This window comes from Prenolepis imparis, unplaced genomic scaffold (genome assembly GCF_030444845.1).
Source record: "Prenolepis imparis isolate NDT839.2.m4 unplaced genomic scaffold, iyPreImpa1.0 SCAF_24, whole genome shotgun sequence".
NCBI classification, from domain to species: domain Eukaryota; kingdom Metazoa; phylum Arthropoda; class Insecta; order Hymenoptera; family Formicidae; genus Prenolepis; species Prenolepis imparis.
The window spans coordinates 466,064-482,562 of NW_028141182.1; the positions used below are offsets into that span (position 1 = coordinate 466,064).

At 41.9% G+C, this 16,499-nt stretch overlaps 2 protein-coding genes across 2 annotated transcripts in view; both read right to left on the reverse strand.

Annotated features, from left to right (window-relative positions):
• The window catches only part of LOC145946861 (uncharacterized), a 37,981-nt gene extending 36,207 nt beyond the window's left edge, over positions 1-1,774 (reverse strand). The window contains exon 1 of the mRNA XM_083056612.1: positions 1,744-1,774. The gene's annotated coding sequence lies outside the window, so the exon portion shown is untranslated. The remainder of the gene's footprint in view (positions 1-1,743) is intronic.
• Positions 1,775-14,368: 12,594 nt separating this feature from the next.
• On the reverse strand, positions 14,369-14,732 carry LOC145946863 (protein GVQW3-like; the record flags this gene model as incomplete). The annotated part of the gene is made up of 1 exon (XM_083056614.1): positions 14,369-14,732. A coding segment is annotated over one exon (364 nt), but the record flags the coding sequence as incomplete, so codon positions are not given.
• Positions 14,733-16,499: the final 1,767 nt, after the last annotated feature.

Below are 16,499 nucleotides of genomic sequence, written 5' to 3' on the forward strand. Positions count from 1 at the left end.
GATATTGTGAAGGGTTTTTCTCGGTCTGAGGTGCCCTCTAATTCCTTGGAGGAGTTTCTCCTTATTAATGGTTCCCATTTGGATGGGAAGCGTTTGGGTGATTTTCGTGGTGCTTCTTATGCGGGAGTAGCTGCTAGTATGTCCTCTCCGCCTTCGTCGGCACAGGCATTGTATATTCCTTCTTCGTTCTCGTCGTCTTCGGCTTTGTCGGGGGGGGGGGGGGTTTGGATACCGAGAGTTAAGGCTTGGAGAAAGAAAAATAGTAAAAATAGAGCTCCGTCTAGTGTTTCTTTTTCCTCAGAAGAGTCTTTTAATATTAATAATGATAATTTAGATAAAGATAGTTTGTCTTATTGTAATGAACAGTGTAAGGGTTTAAATATCCAGAAGAGTAAAAATAATATTACTAAGATATTAAGCGGATCTATTGTTAATTCTGATATTAATTCTAATTCAGTTGATACTGATAATGGTGATATTTTGAAGAAAATTTTATTTCATTATAACTCACTTACTTTGCAAATTTCTAATATTTTGCAGAAGATGAATATTTCTGTTGATGGATCCTCGGTTGCTATGGCTGCGGATGTGAATAATGGTTTGGCTGTGTCGGCCTTGCCTTCTTCTTTACCCTAATTTTGAATCAGGACAGGACTATTGGACAGTTGAGGATTTTACAATGGAATTGCCATTCATTTTTAAATAAGAGGGACTCGATTGGTGACTTGTTTGGTGATTATGATATTTTGGCTTTTTGTGAGACATGGTTGGATGATAGGCATACCATTAATCTTAAGAATTTTAATATTGTTCGTGTTGATGGACCTTCTTCTAGATCGGGGGGTTTGATGATAGCTATTAGAAATTATATTCCCTTTTCTTTGGTTGAGAATATTTTTTCATTGGAAAATCAATTAGAGTCTTTGGCAATCAAAATTCCTATTTCGACGGGTTCTTTGATTATAATTTCCGTTTACAGACATCCGGGGATTTTTCCTTTCGATGGTTGGGATGGGCTTTTGAATTCTTGTAAAGATTATTCATCTTTATTGATTTTAGGGGACTTTAATGCTCATCATCCGGGTTGGGGGTCTTCCGTCACTAATTCATCGGGTAGTTCTCTTCATCGTGCTATGCTTCATAATTGTATGATTCCTTTAAATGATGGTTCACCTACGTTTATTTCTCGTCCTAATCAGTTAAATTCTGTTATAGATCTTGCTTTTGTTTCTGCTTCGTTGTACCCGGTTTGCTGTTGGAATTTGTTGGAGGATTCGTTCGGTAGTGATCATTTACCTATTTGCATTACTATTAATTCCACTTGCAATATTATAAGTTTTTATTCACATAAATGTAATTATAAGAAAATGAATTGGAAGAAATTTACGCGTTCATTATATGTTTCTTTTTCTGAGCTTGAGGATAGATTTGGGGATCCACAGATCACCTTTACTTCAAAATATAATATCTTTTTTGATCATTTGAGGGAGGTCATTCGGTCGGGTCTCCCTTCCGAGAGGGCTAAAAATTTTCGTGTTAATAAGGTTAGACATGCCCCTCCTCCTTCACCTTGGTGGAATGGGGAGTGTTCTGAGGCGGTGGAGCTTAGGAAGCGTGCTCTTAAGAATTATCGTGGACTTATGAATTATCCTAACTATCTTGAGTATAAGAGGCGGGAGGCTATGGCTAAAAAAGTCTTCAGAAAGGCTAAGCGTGAATCTTGGAGAGCTTATTGTGAGTCACTTAATTTTAGGACTTCTATGATCTCAGTTTGGAGTATGGTGAAGAGATTTAAACATCGTTGTCTTCGTTTATCTGCTTCCTCGATTGCCTCTAATTTTATTGTTCCTGATAATTTAATTAATCAAATAGATGCTTTGTGTCCTCCTTATGTTGCTCCTGGGCCTTTTGATGTTTGTTGTATGTCGTCATTTGTTGTTCGTTGTGATTTGTTTGACTCTTTTTTTACAATGGAGGAATTTGATAGGATTTTTAGTATTCTTAAACCTAGGAAGTCCCCGGGGCCTGATCAGATTGATCATCTGATTCTTCTTAAGCTTCCTTTGAAATATAGATCTATTTTGTTGAGTATTCTGAATGGTTTGTTTTTTAGGGGAGAGTTTCCTTTTGCGTGGCATGAGTCTATTGTATATATGATACCCAAAGCATCTTCTGGTAAATTTAGGCCAATATCTCTCACTTCTTCCGTTCTTAAATTGCTTGAAAGGGTTGTGTATTTGAGATTAAATTGGTGGCTGGAGTCCAACAAATTTTTTCCTAATTCTCAATATGGATTTCGTAATTTTAGGTCGTGCATTGATAATTTGGCCATTCTTACTACCCAGATTAATATCAATTTTGTAAGGGGACATTGTACTGCTTGTTTGTTTTTAGATTTAACCAGTGCATTCGATAATGTTTTGCCCCACATTCTTTTGTCCGATCTAGAAATATTGGGTCTTCCATCTCATCTTTGTAAATTCATATACAATATAGTTCATTTTAGAAAACTTCAAATAGTATTTAATGGTAGAATTATTGATGCACGCCATACCTATAAAGGAGTCCCGCAGGGATCCATATTGGTTCCGCTTCTTTTCAATGTCTATTTAGCTGGGTTGAAGGATTGCATTCTTCCTGATTGTGAGATTCTTCAATTTGCTGATGCTATTGTGTTGTTCTCCAGCTCTCAGTCCTCGGATAAGGCGATAAAGTCCTTGGAAAAATCAGCTAATCGGTGTATTAGTTATTTGGATTCCAGAGGCCTTTCTACTTCTATTACTAAATCTGCATTTATGGTTTTTTCTAGGAAAAGAATTTCTCCTACTTCTTATTCTGTTAAATTGAATAATTGTGTAATCAGTTCATTCTCATAGATTTTTGGGTATCATATTGGATTCTCAGTTGCGCGGTGAAGAGCATGTTAATTATATCTTTGATAAGTGTACGAAGCTCAATAATGTTATTAGAGGGCCCTGAGGGGTACTTGGTGGGGTGCGGATCCTCGTACTTTGCTTCAGATTTATAAGGCTATGATTAGGCGAACTATATATTATGGATGTTTTATTTATCCATTTAATAATGGTTCGATCTTTAGAAAGCTTGAATTGGTTGTTTTTCAGTCTTTGCGTCTGTGCTTGGGTTTGCGTCGGACTACTCCTACAAATATTATTCTGGCGGAATCGGGGGAGGGTTCTCTGTATCATAGGTTGCTTTATTTGACTTCTAAATATATTTTGAAGGTGTTTTCTCAGGAGGACCATCCATAAAAATTGATAAGTTATTTTTGTTACGTCATTTTTCTCGCTCTTCTCGTAAAGTTTGTCCTTCTTTTTATTTTCTTTTGTTTAAGGCATTTGATAGTATTTCTCGTTATAAATCAAAAATTGTGTCGTTTGATATTTTTCCTCTCTTTCGTACTAATTATTGGGCAATTATAAACTCTCCTACGACAATAATTACTTCAACTAATGCTGTGGAATCTATTAAGAGTGCTTCATTTCCGCAAATTATTTTTATGGATTTATATAGAGATTTAATTAATAATTCAACTATATTTTATACGAATGCTTCTAAGAAAAGTACTTCTGATTTTGTGGGGTTTGCTTTATATTCTCCTTCTATTAATTTACAAGTTTTATATAGATTATCGTTTTCGTCTGTTTTTACAGCTGAGGCTTTTGCTATTTTATATGTTCTTGAATTAATTTTACAAAAATCTATTAACATTTCAGTTGTATTTACGGATTCTCGCAGTGTTGTGGAAGCGGTTTCTTCTCCTAATAGATTTAAATCTTCTAATTTTGTAATTCTGTCTATTCTTCAAGCTCTGTATAATATTAAGATGAAGGGATTTATTTGTACTATAGTTTCCCGCTCATTCGGGAATTTTGGGTAACGAAACAGCTGACTTTCTTGCTAATAGAGCGACCTCTCGGGGTAAACTTGTGCCTGAGTATTTGCCACATTCGGATTTTTATGAATTGGCCTTTCATAGGTTCATTAGTGGATCCCAGAGAGCTCTCCTCGCGCAGGCTAATTTCAAAGGTAAGAAATACTTTAAATTGCATAATTCTTTTGGCATTAAAACTTGGTTTCATAAAATTAATCTTAAAAGAAATTTTGTTACTTCCTTGTCGAGAATCAGAGTTGATCACTATGCTTTGAATGAGTCTTTTTAGGTGCAATTTGGTTTCTAGTCCTGCTTGTCATTGTGGTTTTCCTTCCCAATCTGTGGATCATTTATTTTGGTTTTGTCCTGCTTTCTCCCCAGCAGAGATGTTACTTGATAAATTCCCTTAAAAGACTTAAGTTTTTTCCTCCTTACGATATTTCTTTGCTTTTGAAAGATCCTAAACCTAAAGTTATTAATCTGATTTGTTCTTTCCTTAAAGATTGTGATGTGAACCTTTGATCCTATTCCTTGAGTTAATGCCTCCTTTATAATTGTAAGTCATGGACTGATGGACTTGGACTTTGATCATTTGATCATTTGGGGGCTTTTACTTGTTTGGAGCTGCTATTTGTGAGGACTTTTTATTTTGGACGCTGCGCCATTGGATGTATATATTTTTTTACCAGTTTATGGCTTGATGGATGGATCATTTTGTCATCCTGTTGCCAGTAATTTATAAGAAGAAGAAGAAGAAGACTTTGCTTGCAAAGTAGAATCTAGAGTTTCGATATCTAACCAACCGCACCAAGTACCTCTACCACACCAACAAGACCAACAACATAAACTCTTTTATATATATCCGTGCGCGCAATCGGATGATTCCCCCATAGAGTTTCAGCAGACAGACTATTCTCCAATTTTCCAACTGTATTAGATATATAATAAATTGTTTCGTTGGCGACCTCCCTAACGAGAAGGAAGAATGCTCTATCGTCCGCGTTATTAGTACCACCACCTCGATATCGGACATGAAATAATTATAACATACATGTCTGGACATATCTCTGCAGTACTAAGTTGAGCCTTCCAAGTATCATGTGTGTAACTGTATAATTTATAAACACGATAGACGTAATGACGATCGATATGTGTGTCGATGTGCGGGATATAAGATTTTTAGCGCTCTGGGACAAGTCGCCTGAAGCGCGTAGACTACATGAAAAGATTATTTACAAATTATTTACAAATATATACAAATTATTTACAACAGAGAGATAAAAGAGAGAGAGTGCGCGAGAGAGAGAGAGAGAGAGAGAGAGAGAAGAAGACGATCCGCTACGGCCTTAGCGCAACAGATTGCGAAGCGCGGCAATCTCGCGATCACCGTGGAGCGCCTTGAATTGTTGGGTCCCGAGACCTCTGGCCAACTGGGCTCAGTGTTGCCAACAATTGAAAGCAGTTATACACCAGATTGCTGTTTTCAATACACCAGAAAAGCACTAGTTTTGTTTATTATATATATATATATATATATATATAAATTGTGAAATAAATTTAATTATTTGTGATGTTGTTGAGTTAAAATATTAATAATAATTAATAAATAAAACCTCGAGCATAATAATTAACATATTTATGACATAATCTGTTATTAAATAGACATTAATAAAACTAATATATATATATATATATATAATTAGACATTAATAAAATTTTTTACCTTGAATTTTTTTAAATAAAAATGCAATTTTTGCATTTAATGCAATCAAATCAACAATTAAAATTCGTATCCGACTATTTTTCGTGCAAATCAGTTGCTAGGTTAGAGCCAGTTTCTCCAACGTCGGTTAACTTCAACCTCCGATTAACCTATATCTTTGTCTCTTTTCAGATATGTTCTTAAAAGAGATAGATATATAGTTTAATCGGAAATTGAAGTTAACCAACGTTGGTAAAATTGGCCCTTATTCAATTTAACCAACATTAAAAATTATGTTGGTAGTGACAAATTCTCTAAAAATATTACTACAGTTGCATGCAACTAGGGTACTTTCTGATTCACGCATGATGCGCATGAATCCACTAGATTTTGCACTAAGCGCAAAAACTAAAATTTTAAGCACTAAATTAAATTTCAATACACCAGATAAGCAGTGGTATCAACGCAGAGTACTACACTGACTGGGCTAGTCGGTCCATTATATCGCGGACGCGACAGTGACCGAAGAGGTCCGGGTTGGCCTTTTTGAAGGCGCTCCACATTTTGAAATTTGTCGCGTTCGCAATCTGTAGCGCGTGCTTTAATAAGGCCTCGTCGTGCCGAAGGCCGTACCGGATCGTCTTCTTTATTTTCAATTTTCCTTCCGCCCGTTTCGGCGGCGGTTTGACGCGACGAGGCGGCGTCTTCCGCTCGCACTCCTCGTCCTCGTCCTCGTCGTCAAGCGACTCCTCGTGCGGCGTCCACGATATTGGCGGCGGCGGCGACGACGACGACGACGACGACGACGACGACGACGAAGACGTATGTAATGGCTGCGGCTGCGGCGGCGAGGGCGACGGCGACGGTAGCTGCGACGACTCGGGCGGCGGTGGCGGCGGGGAGGGCGAGGGCGATGGCGAGGGCGAAGGCGAGGGTGACGGCGACGACCACTCCACAATCGTCGAGGAGGAGACACTACTCCTCCTCCTCCTCCTATTGCTCACTTTAGCTCCTCCTCTGCCCTTTCTGCCCGCCTTCCTTTTCGCCGTCGCTTTACGAGCCAATCTCGCTTGCCGCATCAACTCGCGCGCGTTTTTAACGGTCGGCGGACGTCGGTCGTCGTGTTTAACGAGGACCCAGGAATGTTGCTGAAGACGTCGAACTGTCTAACCGCCACTGAAGCGGCGGTACAGGTCCTCGTTGTCGTCGACCGACGGCCGACCGTAGGCTGGAGCGCGCGACACGGGCGACGGTCGTGACGGGCTCCAGCGACAATGCGCGCGCGATAGTGTCCGCAGCCATTACGCGGACGATGTCGACGTGGCGGCAATCGTACCACGTGTGCCTACTGTACATGTATAGGAAACGTCCCATCGAGAACGGCGGTGCGTTTCTAGACGGCTCGTCGTTCGCCGCCGCCGCGTTGTCGAACGTGGTGGCGAATGACTCGACGAGCTCGCACCAGTCGATGGGGCGTTCCTTCATGTACTTTGCGGATATGAAGCCGTACGTATAGGCCCACGTGGCCGCGCACACGACGAGATATCTCTCGGCGTTCTCGGCGTATTGTACGCCGAGGCCCACCATCCAACGTTGGACGTGGCCAATGTGCGTCACCGCGTCCAATAAGTCTTTCTGAACGCGAGAGGTGTATCCGGGCACCATCGCCTCGTCCAACGTGGTCGGTGTTGTTGCCTCTGCAATCTCGTCGTGTCAGCGTAATAGTACGATGCCGCCGCGGATGGAGGATGCCTCGCTGCCGTTGGCGAAGATGGTCCGCATCAGGCCGTAGTTGTAAGTGGCGGCCGTGCGCGAAATACAATACGCGCATTTCTGCCCGCACCGCGCGCGCTACTAGGTAGCGCGGAATCCACGCATGCGCGGGCGGGCAGAAAGGCTCACGCTGGTCGCGTTCGCCAGCATCGCCACCGCACGTCGACCTGACGCTTCGTCGAACGAGCCTCAGATCGGCGCCCACGGTCTCGTCGAAATGACGCCACGCGCCGAAGCGCGTTATGAGGCGTCGTTCGACGAGCTGGCGCGTCGTAATGGTGGGCACGCCTTCGGCAAAAATGCCGAGAATATCGATCGCGCTCGAGATGTTGGCGCAGAGGTGCGGTATCACTCGAGCGCGATCCAGCGTGACCACCCTCTTCGACGCGCAGCGCGTGTCCGTGGCAGACGAAAGTCGCGCAGTAGGCGGCGAGGTCGCGCGAGTATTGACGCGTCGCCTCCACCACATCCTCCATCCTTTTATCGCCGCGATTGGCCGCGTAGCCATCGCTATCAGGTAATGGCCAGATAGCCGGAATCGGCGGGTCTGGCCATTTTTGCCGACGAATTGTACGCTTGGCGAACGTGACAAGGTGTTGGGCGCCCGGCGCCGAGGCGTGTCGGCAAAAATACCCGTAATCGGCCAGAAAACCCGCTCGATAGCGATCGACCTTATCGTCTAGCCGGATGCAGCCCCGATATATTCCGGCTAGCGAGTTGTGATCGCGGACTACGCGGCCCGATAGTTTAATCAGCAACGCGTCGTCGTCCGAGTCCCGCGTTGCCGCCGTTGTCGTCGTCGAAGCTCCTAATCTGGCGCTGGTGCGGCGGTACAGCGCATCGTGTCGGCGCGATGAATCTGGATCACGTCGACGTGATCGTGGTCCACTCGCGCGATCCGAGCGAGAAGGGTCTTTGCGTGACCCTTATCGAGCCGTAAGCCGTGCTGTGCCACGTAAAAGCGCAGATAGGCGATCCCGCACGCCTCGCGCAAGTCGGTCGCCTCGATGACCGACGTGAGGTGGCGCGCAAAGTTTGCGAAATCCCGCTAAAAGATGTGATAATCGCGGTCCACCTCGTAGCGCGCGAAACTTACGCTGCCGTGTGCGGTCTCGCTATCGTCGTGGCACAGTTTAGCTGCGCGCAGCACGACTCTCCGCATAAAAGCGGCGCTGCATACCTGCAGCCGGCTCGGCTCTCGCTCGGTCGCTCGCACCGGCACGTCCCGTAAAAATTCGCACTGGTCGTCGTACTGGAATAGTACGAGGACCAAGCGGACCGTCCACCGTCGCCAAACGGTACTCGGACCAAGGCTTCTTTTCTCGCGCGTTGCGGTCGCACGTTTTTCCCGCTCCTTCCTTCGTCGCTGCCGTTGCGGAGTACACTCCGCGCGCCCCGACGAATAGCGGCCTCTTCGCCAGGTAGCGCGTCAGCTTTATGTTGGCGCAACGCGCGATCGGTCGGGTGTAGAGCGTACACCCCTGTTCGCAGACAATCGGCTCCAGGGACGTGCAGCAGACCATGACCGAGTCTACGTCCTCGGTAACCTGCACGCCCTGTACCAAATTGTCCAACGGTCTCGGACAGAGGGCCGCGATGGATCGCGCGCCGGCCATTTCGGCAACCTCCTCCTCCTCCTCCACCCCGCGTCTGCCGACGGAGTTGTCGTCGTCGCCATCCTGCTCCATCTCGCGCGGTGGTGGTTGAGTAAAATCTGAAACATTAAGGAATGACGAGAGATTAATAAACGATAAAACAATAATATAAACAAATAATACACTCACTCGGTAACTCTTAAGGTAAATTTTAAATGACAATAACTTTGTATATAATAAATATAGAAAGGTTTATAAAGAACGAAAATTAAGTTTGGAATATCTGTTCTTAAAAAACCTATTCGTTTTAATGTTGCGAGATTTATATACTGAAAATGGCGGATGACAAAACATGGCCTGAGTCATGTATCGTAACTCTATGGGATAAAAAGCATACGATAGTACAGAGTTTCCTCTTTAAAATGCTAAAAAGCTTAAAATGCTAAAATGATTTTAAAGAGGAAACTCTGTACCATCGTATGCTTTCTATCCCATAGAAAATGCGCCATTTTAAATATATTTATCTCGCAACATTAAAACGAATAGGTTCTTAAAATAGAGATTCCAAGGTTCTTTTAAATTTTTTATAAACCTTTCTGTTTTAATTATTTACCAAGTTATTGTCATTTAAAATTTTAAAATTTCAAGTGTACCGCTTTTTTTTCGAATGAGTGTAGAATGAAGGAAACGTGGAAAGGGAAAAAAATACATAAACAAAAGAAAACATTTACCCGTGACTACGAACTCTGGTGCTAGACGGAGGTCCGCAGTTGTCGCTCCGGGCTCCTCGCGAAGCGCAAAGCGAATATGAGACGAGCTGGAAAATAAAGTAGGGTGCAACAGGTTAAAACAAGGCGAAGCGAACGTGTGTTTGTTTCCACACAGAGAGAGAGGGGGGAGGGGGAAGGGGAGAGGGAGAGAGAGAGAGAAAGCTACATTTATTGAGCGCTCTGGGACAGAATCCTCTCAAGCGCTAAAACCATACAATAGCAATAACAATGCAATAACAATATTTACAGATTGTACGTACAAAAGTGCGAGTCTACATATGAAGTGCATATCTGTGTGGTGAGTAATTTGTGTGCGATATCGATGTGGATGAGTTTTATACATTAGAATAAGCCGTGGTAGAAAAGAAAAGAAAGAAAATGACCACCGGCCGACATTATGAAGGTTTTCCGAACATTGCTAAAAATTCACGATAGATTCTCAGGATTTCCATTCAATAAATACTCGTATAGTTTATGTTTGAAAACCGTAAACGTCTTCACATTCCTAATTGTTAGAGGAATATCATTCCATATCCTCGTCGATGTAAGTCTAAAAGACCTTTTATACAGCTCAGTCCTGCAGTGTGGCAGAGATATGACCTCTTTTGAATTCCGTGTGACTCGTTCAGGTGGAATAACCCTTTGGTTGAAGTTGACATGGAGGAGGCTTGGTTGTCCAGTCTCCAAGATCCTGTACAGCAGGCATCCCACAAAATATGTTCTGCGCGGGCCGACCTTGAGCCAACGTAGTCTTTCGTAATATGACGTGATGTGTATATTTGCTCTTAGGTTGTAGATAAATCTTATGCAGGAATTTACAGCTCTATAGAGCTTTAAGTTGTGTTCAGCCGTCATGTCGGTATATGCCCCACAGCAGTAGTCTATGTGTGGGAATATCAAAGATACCACAAGTCTTGTTTTCAGCACCTCAGGTAACAAGTGCTTACATAGCTTGAGCTGGTACAGTATGGAATGGATCTTTTTCGTCATACTATTTACCTGCGCTTCCCACGTCAAGGTGTTTGCGACTGTCACGCCAAGGTACTTGATAGTGTTTGCATACTGGATTCTTGATCCGTCGACTAGGATGCCCGGTAGAGTAGCAAAATCTATAGCTCTTACAAATCTTGAAGTGCCCAAGATTATAGCTTGCGTCTTCTCCGAGTTTAATAAAAGCTTATTTTCTGTGGACCATCTAATAATATTCTCGACATCCTCATTGACTCTCTGAATATTTTCCGAAAGCTCCCTAGGCTCACCATGGATCCATATTTGAAGGTCGTCGGCGTAAAGGTTGTACTTACAGTGCCTGAGCACCGTACCAAAATCCGACAAGTAGAGCGTGAAAAGTAGTGGTCCCAGAACCGAGCCCTGCGGTACCCCAGCGCTCACAAGAGAAGAGGATGATACTGTGCCCTCGAAACTGTCCTTGACAGCCTGTGTGCGCCCCGTCAGGTAGGAAAGCATCCATCTCAAGACACTATTTGAAAAGCCTAGATTCTTCAGCTTCTTGATGAGTTGTAGGTGATTTACTCTGTCAAAGGCCTTCGAGAAGTCGAAGAGCACCGCCACTGTGACCTTCCTTTGATCTGCCGCATGCCTAACGTCGTCCAACATCCGAATCAGACATGTCTGTGTGGAATGGCAACTCCTGTAGGCAAATTGACAGGGGTCAAAAAGACCCTTAAGTTCAAGATCGACCCGAATCTGCTCGCAGACGATCCTCTCAAGCACTTTAGAAATGGTCGGAAAGATCGAGATCGGGCGGTAATGCTGCACCGAGTGGGATTCCTGTTCTTAGGAATGGGACATATCAGTGCCGACTTCCACAACACAGGAAAAACACCCATCGACAATGAGAAATTGAACATGTGTTCAATTATAGGCGCAGTCCAGTGAACCGTGAGCCTCAGCAGTGCCGAGGAGATGCCGTCCACTCCAACTGCATTTGATTCGACCTTGTTAACGCCCTTCCGATCATCGATGGCGTGATGTAGCTCCAATGGAAATCCTGATCACAAAAATCCCCAGCGAATATGTCCCCTTCAGAATGTCCACCTCCTGGAACCAGACTCTCCCCACTCTGTCCAAAAAACTCATTCATATCCTCGATCGAAGATCCTCGCAAGAGACGAACAGGGCTGCTCCTAGACTTGATTAATCCCAGATGTTTCAATTCCCTCCAGATTTCATTAGTGTTGCCTGCGCACCTGAAAGTCCTATCATAGTAAGATTGTTTAGCAGACCTGACTAGACTCTGCGCCTTGTTCCGTAATTTCTTGAAATGATCATAAAGCATGTCACATTTAGAGAGAGAGAGAGAGAGAGAGAGAGAGAGAGAGAGAGAGAGAGAGAGAGAGAGAGAGAGAGAGAGAGAGAGAGAGAGAGAGAGAGAGAGAGAGAGAGAGAGAGAGAGAGAGAGAGAGAGAGAGAGAGAGAGAGAGAGAGAGAGAGAGAGAGAGAGAGAGCGAATCAACTTACCTCAGACGCCTGCGAAGGTTTGCCGAAAGCGTCTTAAAAAAGACGGATTTAGCGCTCTCAATAACACAGAGATAGATTAATTCGAAAATCGCGAGGATAATCTGTAAAAGAAAAAAAATTAATATTATTAGACTATGCGGGACAGAAAAGTGTCGCGTGAAAAAAAGAAAAATTTTTTTGATTATATTACATTTGTTTAACAGAATCGAGCGACGAAACTGTAACGATTGCAAGGAGCCAATGGTACCTTTCATCACGCGAAACCCGATCGCTGTGCGACTGATACTTTCCGAATTATTAATTTTTAAATTTTTTTCGCGTTTTTGTTTAATTTCAATTATATCCATAGAAATAGAGGGATGAAAGCCGTATACGAACAACAGCAGTTGAAAAACATCATTATAACATTTTCAGAATTCAATATGTAACCTTAAAATGTAAAAAATGAAACTATCAATATTATATAATAAATAACTTCCACAGCATCTATACGCAATTCCATATCCGCTCTAATCGACACAATACCATAAACCAATAATATCATCTCGAGAACATTGTAACAAGATTTCTAAATTTAAATATTCTGCGGTTAAAAGTGAAAAATGAATATATAAATATAAGTATAAAACATAAAAAACAAGTTTCGTAGGATGTAGACAAGACTTTACATCTATTCTCATTCATACAAGGCTGTACGCGAATAATAAAAGGTCGAAAACATGAATATAATACCTTGAAATTTGAATATTCTGTGGTAAAAAGTTAAAAGTGAATCTGTCTATATTGGAGCATAACAAACAAGTTTCGTAGGATGTAGACGCGAATTTACATCTATTCTAAACCATACAAGGTTGTACGCGAATAATAAAAGGTCGAAAACATGAATATAATACTTTGAAATTTCTATATCCTGCGGTAAAAAGTGAAAAGTGAATCTATAAATATTGGAGCATAAAAAACAAGTTTCGTAGGATGTGGACGCGACTCTACATCTATTCTAAACCATACAAGACTGTACGCGAATAATAAAAGCTCTAAAACATGAATATAATACCTTGAAATTTGAATATTCTGCGGTAAAAAGTTAAATCTATCTATATTGGAGCATAACAAACAAGTTTCGTAGGATGTAGACACGACTTTACATCTATTGTAAACCATACAAGGCTGTACGCGAATAATAAAAGCTCGAAAACATGAATATAATACCTTGAAATTGGAATATTCTGCGGTAAAAAGTGAAAAGTAAATCTATCTATATTGGAGCATAACAAACAAGTTTTGTAGGATGTAGACGCGACTTTACATCTATTCTAAACCATACAAGGCTGTACGCGAATAATAAAAGGTCGAAAACATGAATATAATACCTTGAAATTGGAATATTCTGCAGTATAAAGTGAAAAGTTAATCTATCTATATTGGAGCATATAAAACTACGAGGGTTGTCTGAAAAGTTTCCGACCTAACAAAGATACAAGACATTTTTTCTTCAAATTAATTTTTATTTTTCTACATAGTCTCCTTGTAAGTCTATACACTTCTCCCAGCGATGCTCCCATCTCTTCAACCCGTCCAAATAGTACTCGGCGTCTTTCTCTGCAAAATAGTTGTTTACGAAGGTGATGGCCTCCTCATTCGACGAAATCTCTGTCCTCCGAGCGCAACTTTTAGCTTAGGGAACAAAAAAAGTCGCTTGGGGCTAGATCTGGTGAGTAAGGAGGGTGGTCAAGCAGTTCAAACCGTAATTCGTGGATTTTCGCCATGGCAACCGCTGAGGTGTGAGACGGCGCATTGTCTTAGTGAAACAAAATTTTTTTTTCTGCAAATGCGGCCGTTTTTCCGCAATTTCTGCCTTCAGCTTGTCAAGTACTAATGCGTAGTATGCTTCTGTAATGGTTTTTCCTTTTTGAAGATAATCGATTAAGATAACTCCATGACTATCCCAGAAAACAGTTGCCATCACTTTCCCAGCCGAAGGAACAACCTTTGCTTTTTTTGGAGCCGATTCCCCCTTCGCAGTCCACTGTTTTGACTGTGTTTTTGTTTCTGGAGTTTAATGGTGTATCCAAGTTTCATCTACAGTAATTAATCGGCGCCAAAACTCTGATTTATTCCGCCTAAACTGCGCCAACAGAGCGTTGGAAATGTTCATTCAAACACGTTTTTGGTCCAAAGTGAGCAAACGCGGCACCCAACGCACGGGCAGCTTTCTCATGCCTAAATCTTGATTCAATATGTGACAAACACGTTCTTTGGACATGTTCATAGCCTCTGCTATCTCTCTAACTTTAATTCGACGGTTGTCTAGCACCGTTTGGTGAACTTGAGCGATATTATCGTCAGTGGTTGCAGTTTTTGGACGTCCCGAACGTTCATCGTCACCCAAGCTGGTACGGCTACGTTTAAATTCAGCAGCCCAAAATTTCACGGTGGTAAATGATGGTGCAGAGTCCCCGTACACAGCGTCCAACTCGTCTTTGATTTGCGTAGCAATGTTGTCTTTGAAGGCGTATTGCCTTTCAAAAACAAATATTTAATGACAGCTCGATACTCGATTTTTTCCATTTTCAAAAAAACACTCACATCGACTCACTCAAATGATTGTCAAACAACAACTGCGCGTCCAAAATGGCTGAAATTTTGGTGAGTACCTTTCAAAGCATGCGCAAACACATTCCCCAACTTTTGTTTACGAGTGCTGCCATCTTCATGTTGAGGTCGGAAACATTTCAGACAACCCTCGTAGTTGCGAGTGATTAAGACGCGACTTTACGGCTGTACGCAAATAATAAAAGCTCGAAAACCACAATAATAATACTTTAAAATTTCAATATTCTCTTTCAAAAATTGACAAATGAATCTATAAATATTAGAGCATAGGTTTGAGGTTATATATAATTTACATATGTGTAAGGCTCAGAGATATTTTGCGAGATTACCTCGCGGAAACTCAACGAGTCCAGGCAGTGTGGCGATATGGGCCGGGTTTTTCGCGCATGCGCGGCCGAAACAACGGCGTATTATGTAGTTACCAAATGGGCGCAAAAGTTTTGACGAGCCTAGCAACAGCGAGCAGTAAAGGTGGGTTAAATATATGTATACATAAATCGAAAAAATTCTTATATATAAAATTTTATATACAGGGTGATTCAAAACAACCGTTTGTCCTTAAAATGTCGTATTACTGACTGAATTCTAAGACAATTTTTCCTTTGCCAAAATTTGATCCGAAGCTTAGTTTTCAAATTATTAAAAGAAATATTTAGCGAATTACGGCACGAGTACGGGCGGTAGGCAGGAGCGGCGCAACTCATTATCCGACGCGGGCGACTGTGTGAGGCGCTCGCTGCGATCAGCTGTTCGCTACACGCGATGTGTTTGTGTGTGTGTGTCTGTGTTTTGCGTGTGTGCGTACACACACACACACACACACACACACACACTCTCTCTCTCTCTCTCTCTCTCTCTCTCTCTCTCTCTCTCTCTCTCTCTCTCTCACTTACTCACTTTTATTCTTACCTTGTAGAGGTGTTTGATGACTTTTACTTCTAATGAATAATTGTTGCACGACTGTTAACAATGAGACATTCCCATCTGACACACCGAATAATAAACAAATTTTTCTTCTTTCAGAAATTGTATCCACATTTAGAATGAATACACTCACGCACTTGATCGAAAATAAAGAATTTATTTATCGATTGTAACAGTTAATCACAATCTCGGTTACTACTGATTGATTATTAAAATCACTCACAAAAACGCGTTAAATGCAAAGCGCACGTTACTCGATGCGGATGACAATAGTCTGCGACGATGACAACAGACTGCGGTGACGCGACGCGACGCGATGACGCGACGCGACGCGACGATAACAATCACGGCGTTGCCGAACGTGAACGCGTACATACATTACATGTGATAATAATATGTATAATTTTTAAGTTATTAAAAAAAAACATATTATAACGTATTATAATACGTTATGCTTTTCTTTTTTTTTTTTAATAACAACATTATTTACTGTTTTGCCTTTTTTTCGCAAGCGAGACATAAGAAAAATTAATTTTAGGTTTTTGCGAACAAGATGTTCCACGTATGAATGTGTTGTTGCTCTGAAAAGAGCGAGTTGTTTTTTGGCCGCTCTGAAAAGAGCGGAATTTTAGTTTCAAAAAATTTATAATAAGTGCTCAAAATGACCACCATCGATTCTAACGCAAGCTCTCATGCGTTTTAATAGATTTCTTTGGACGTTCTAGTACTCTGCGTTGATACCACTGCTT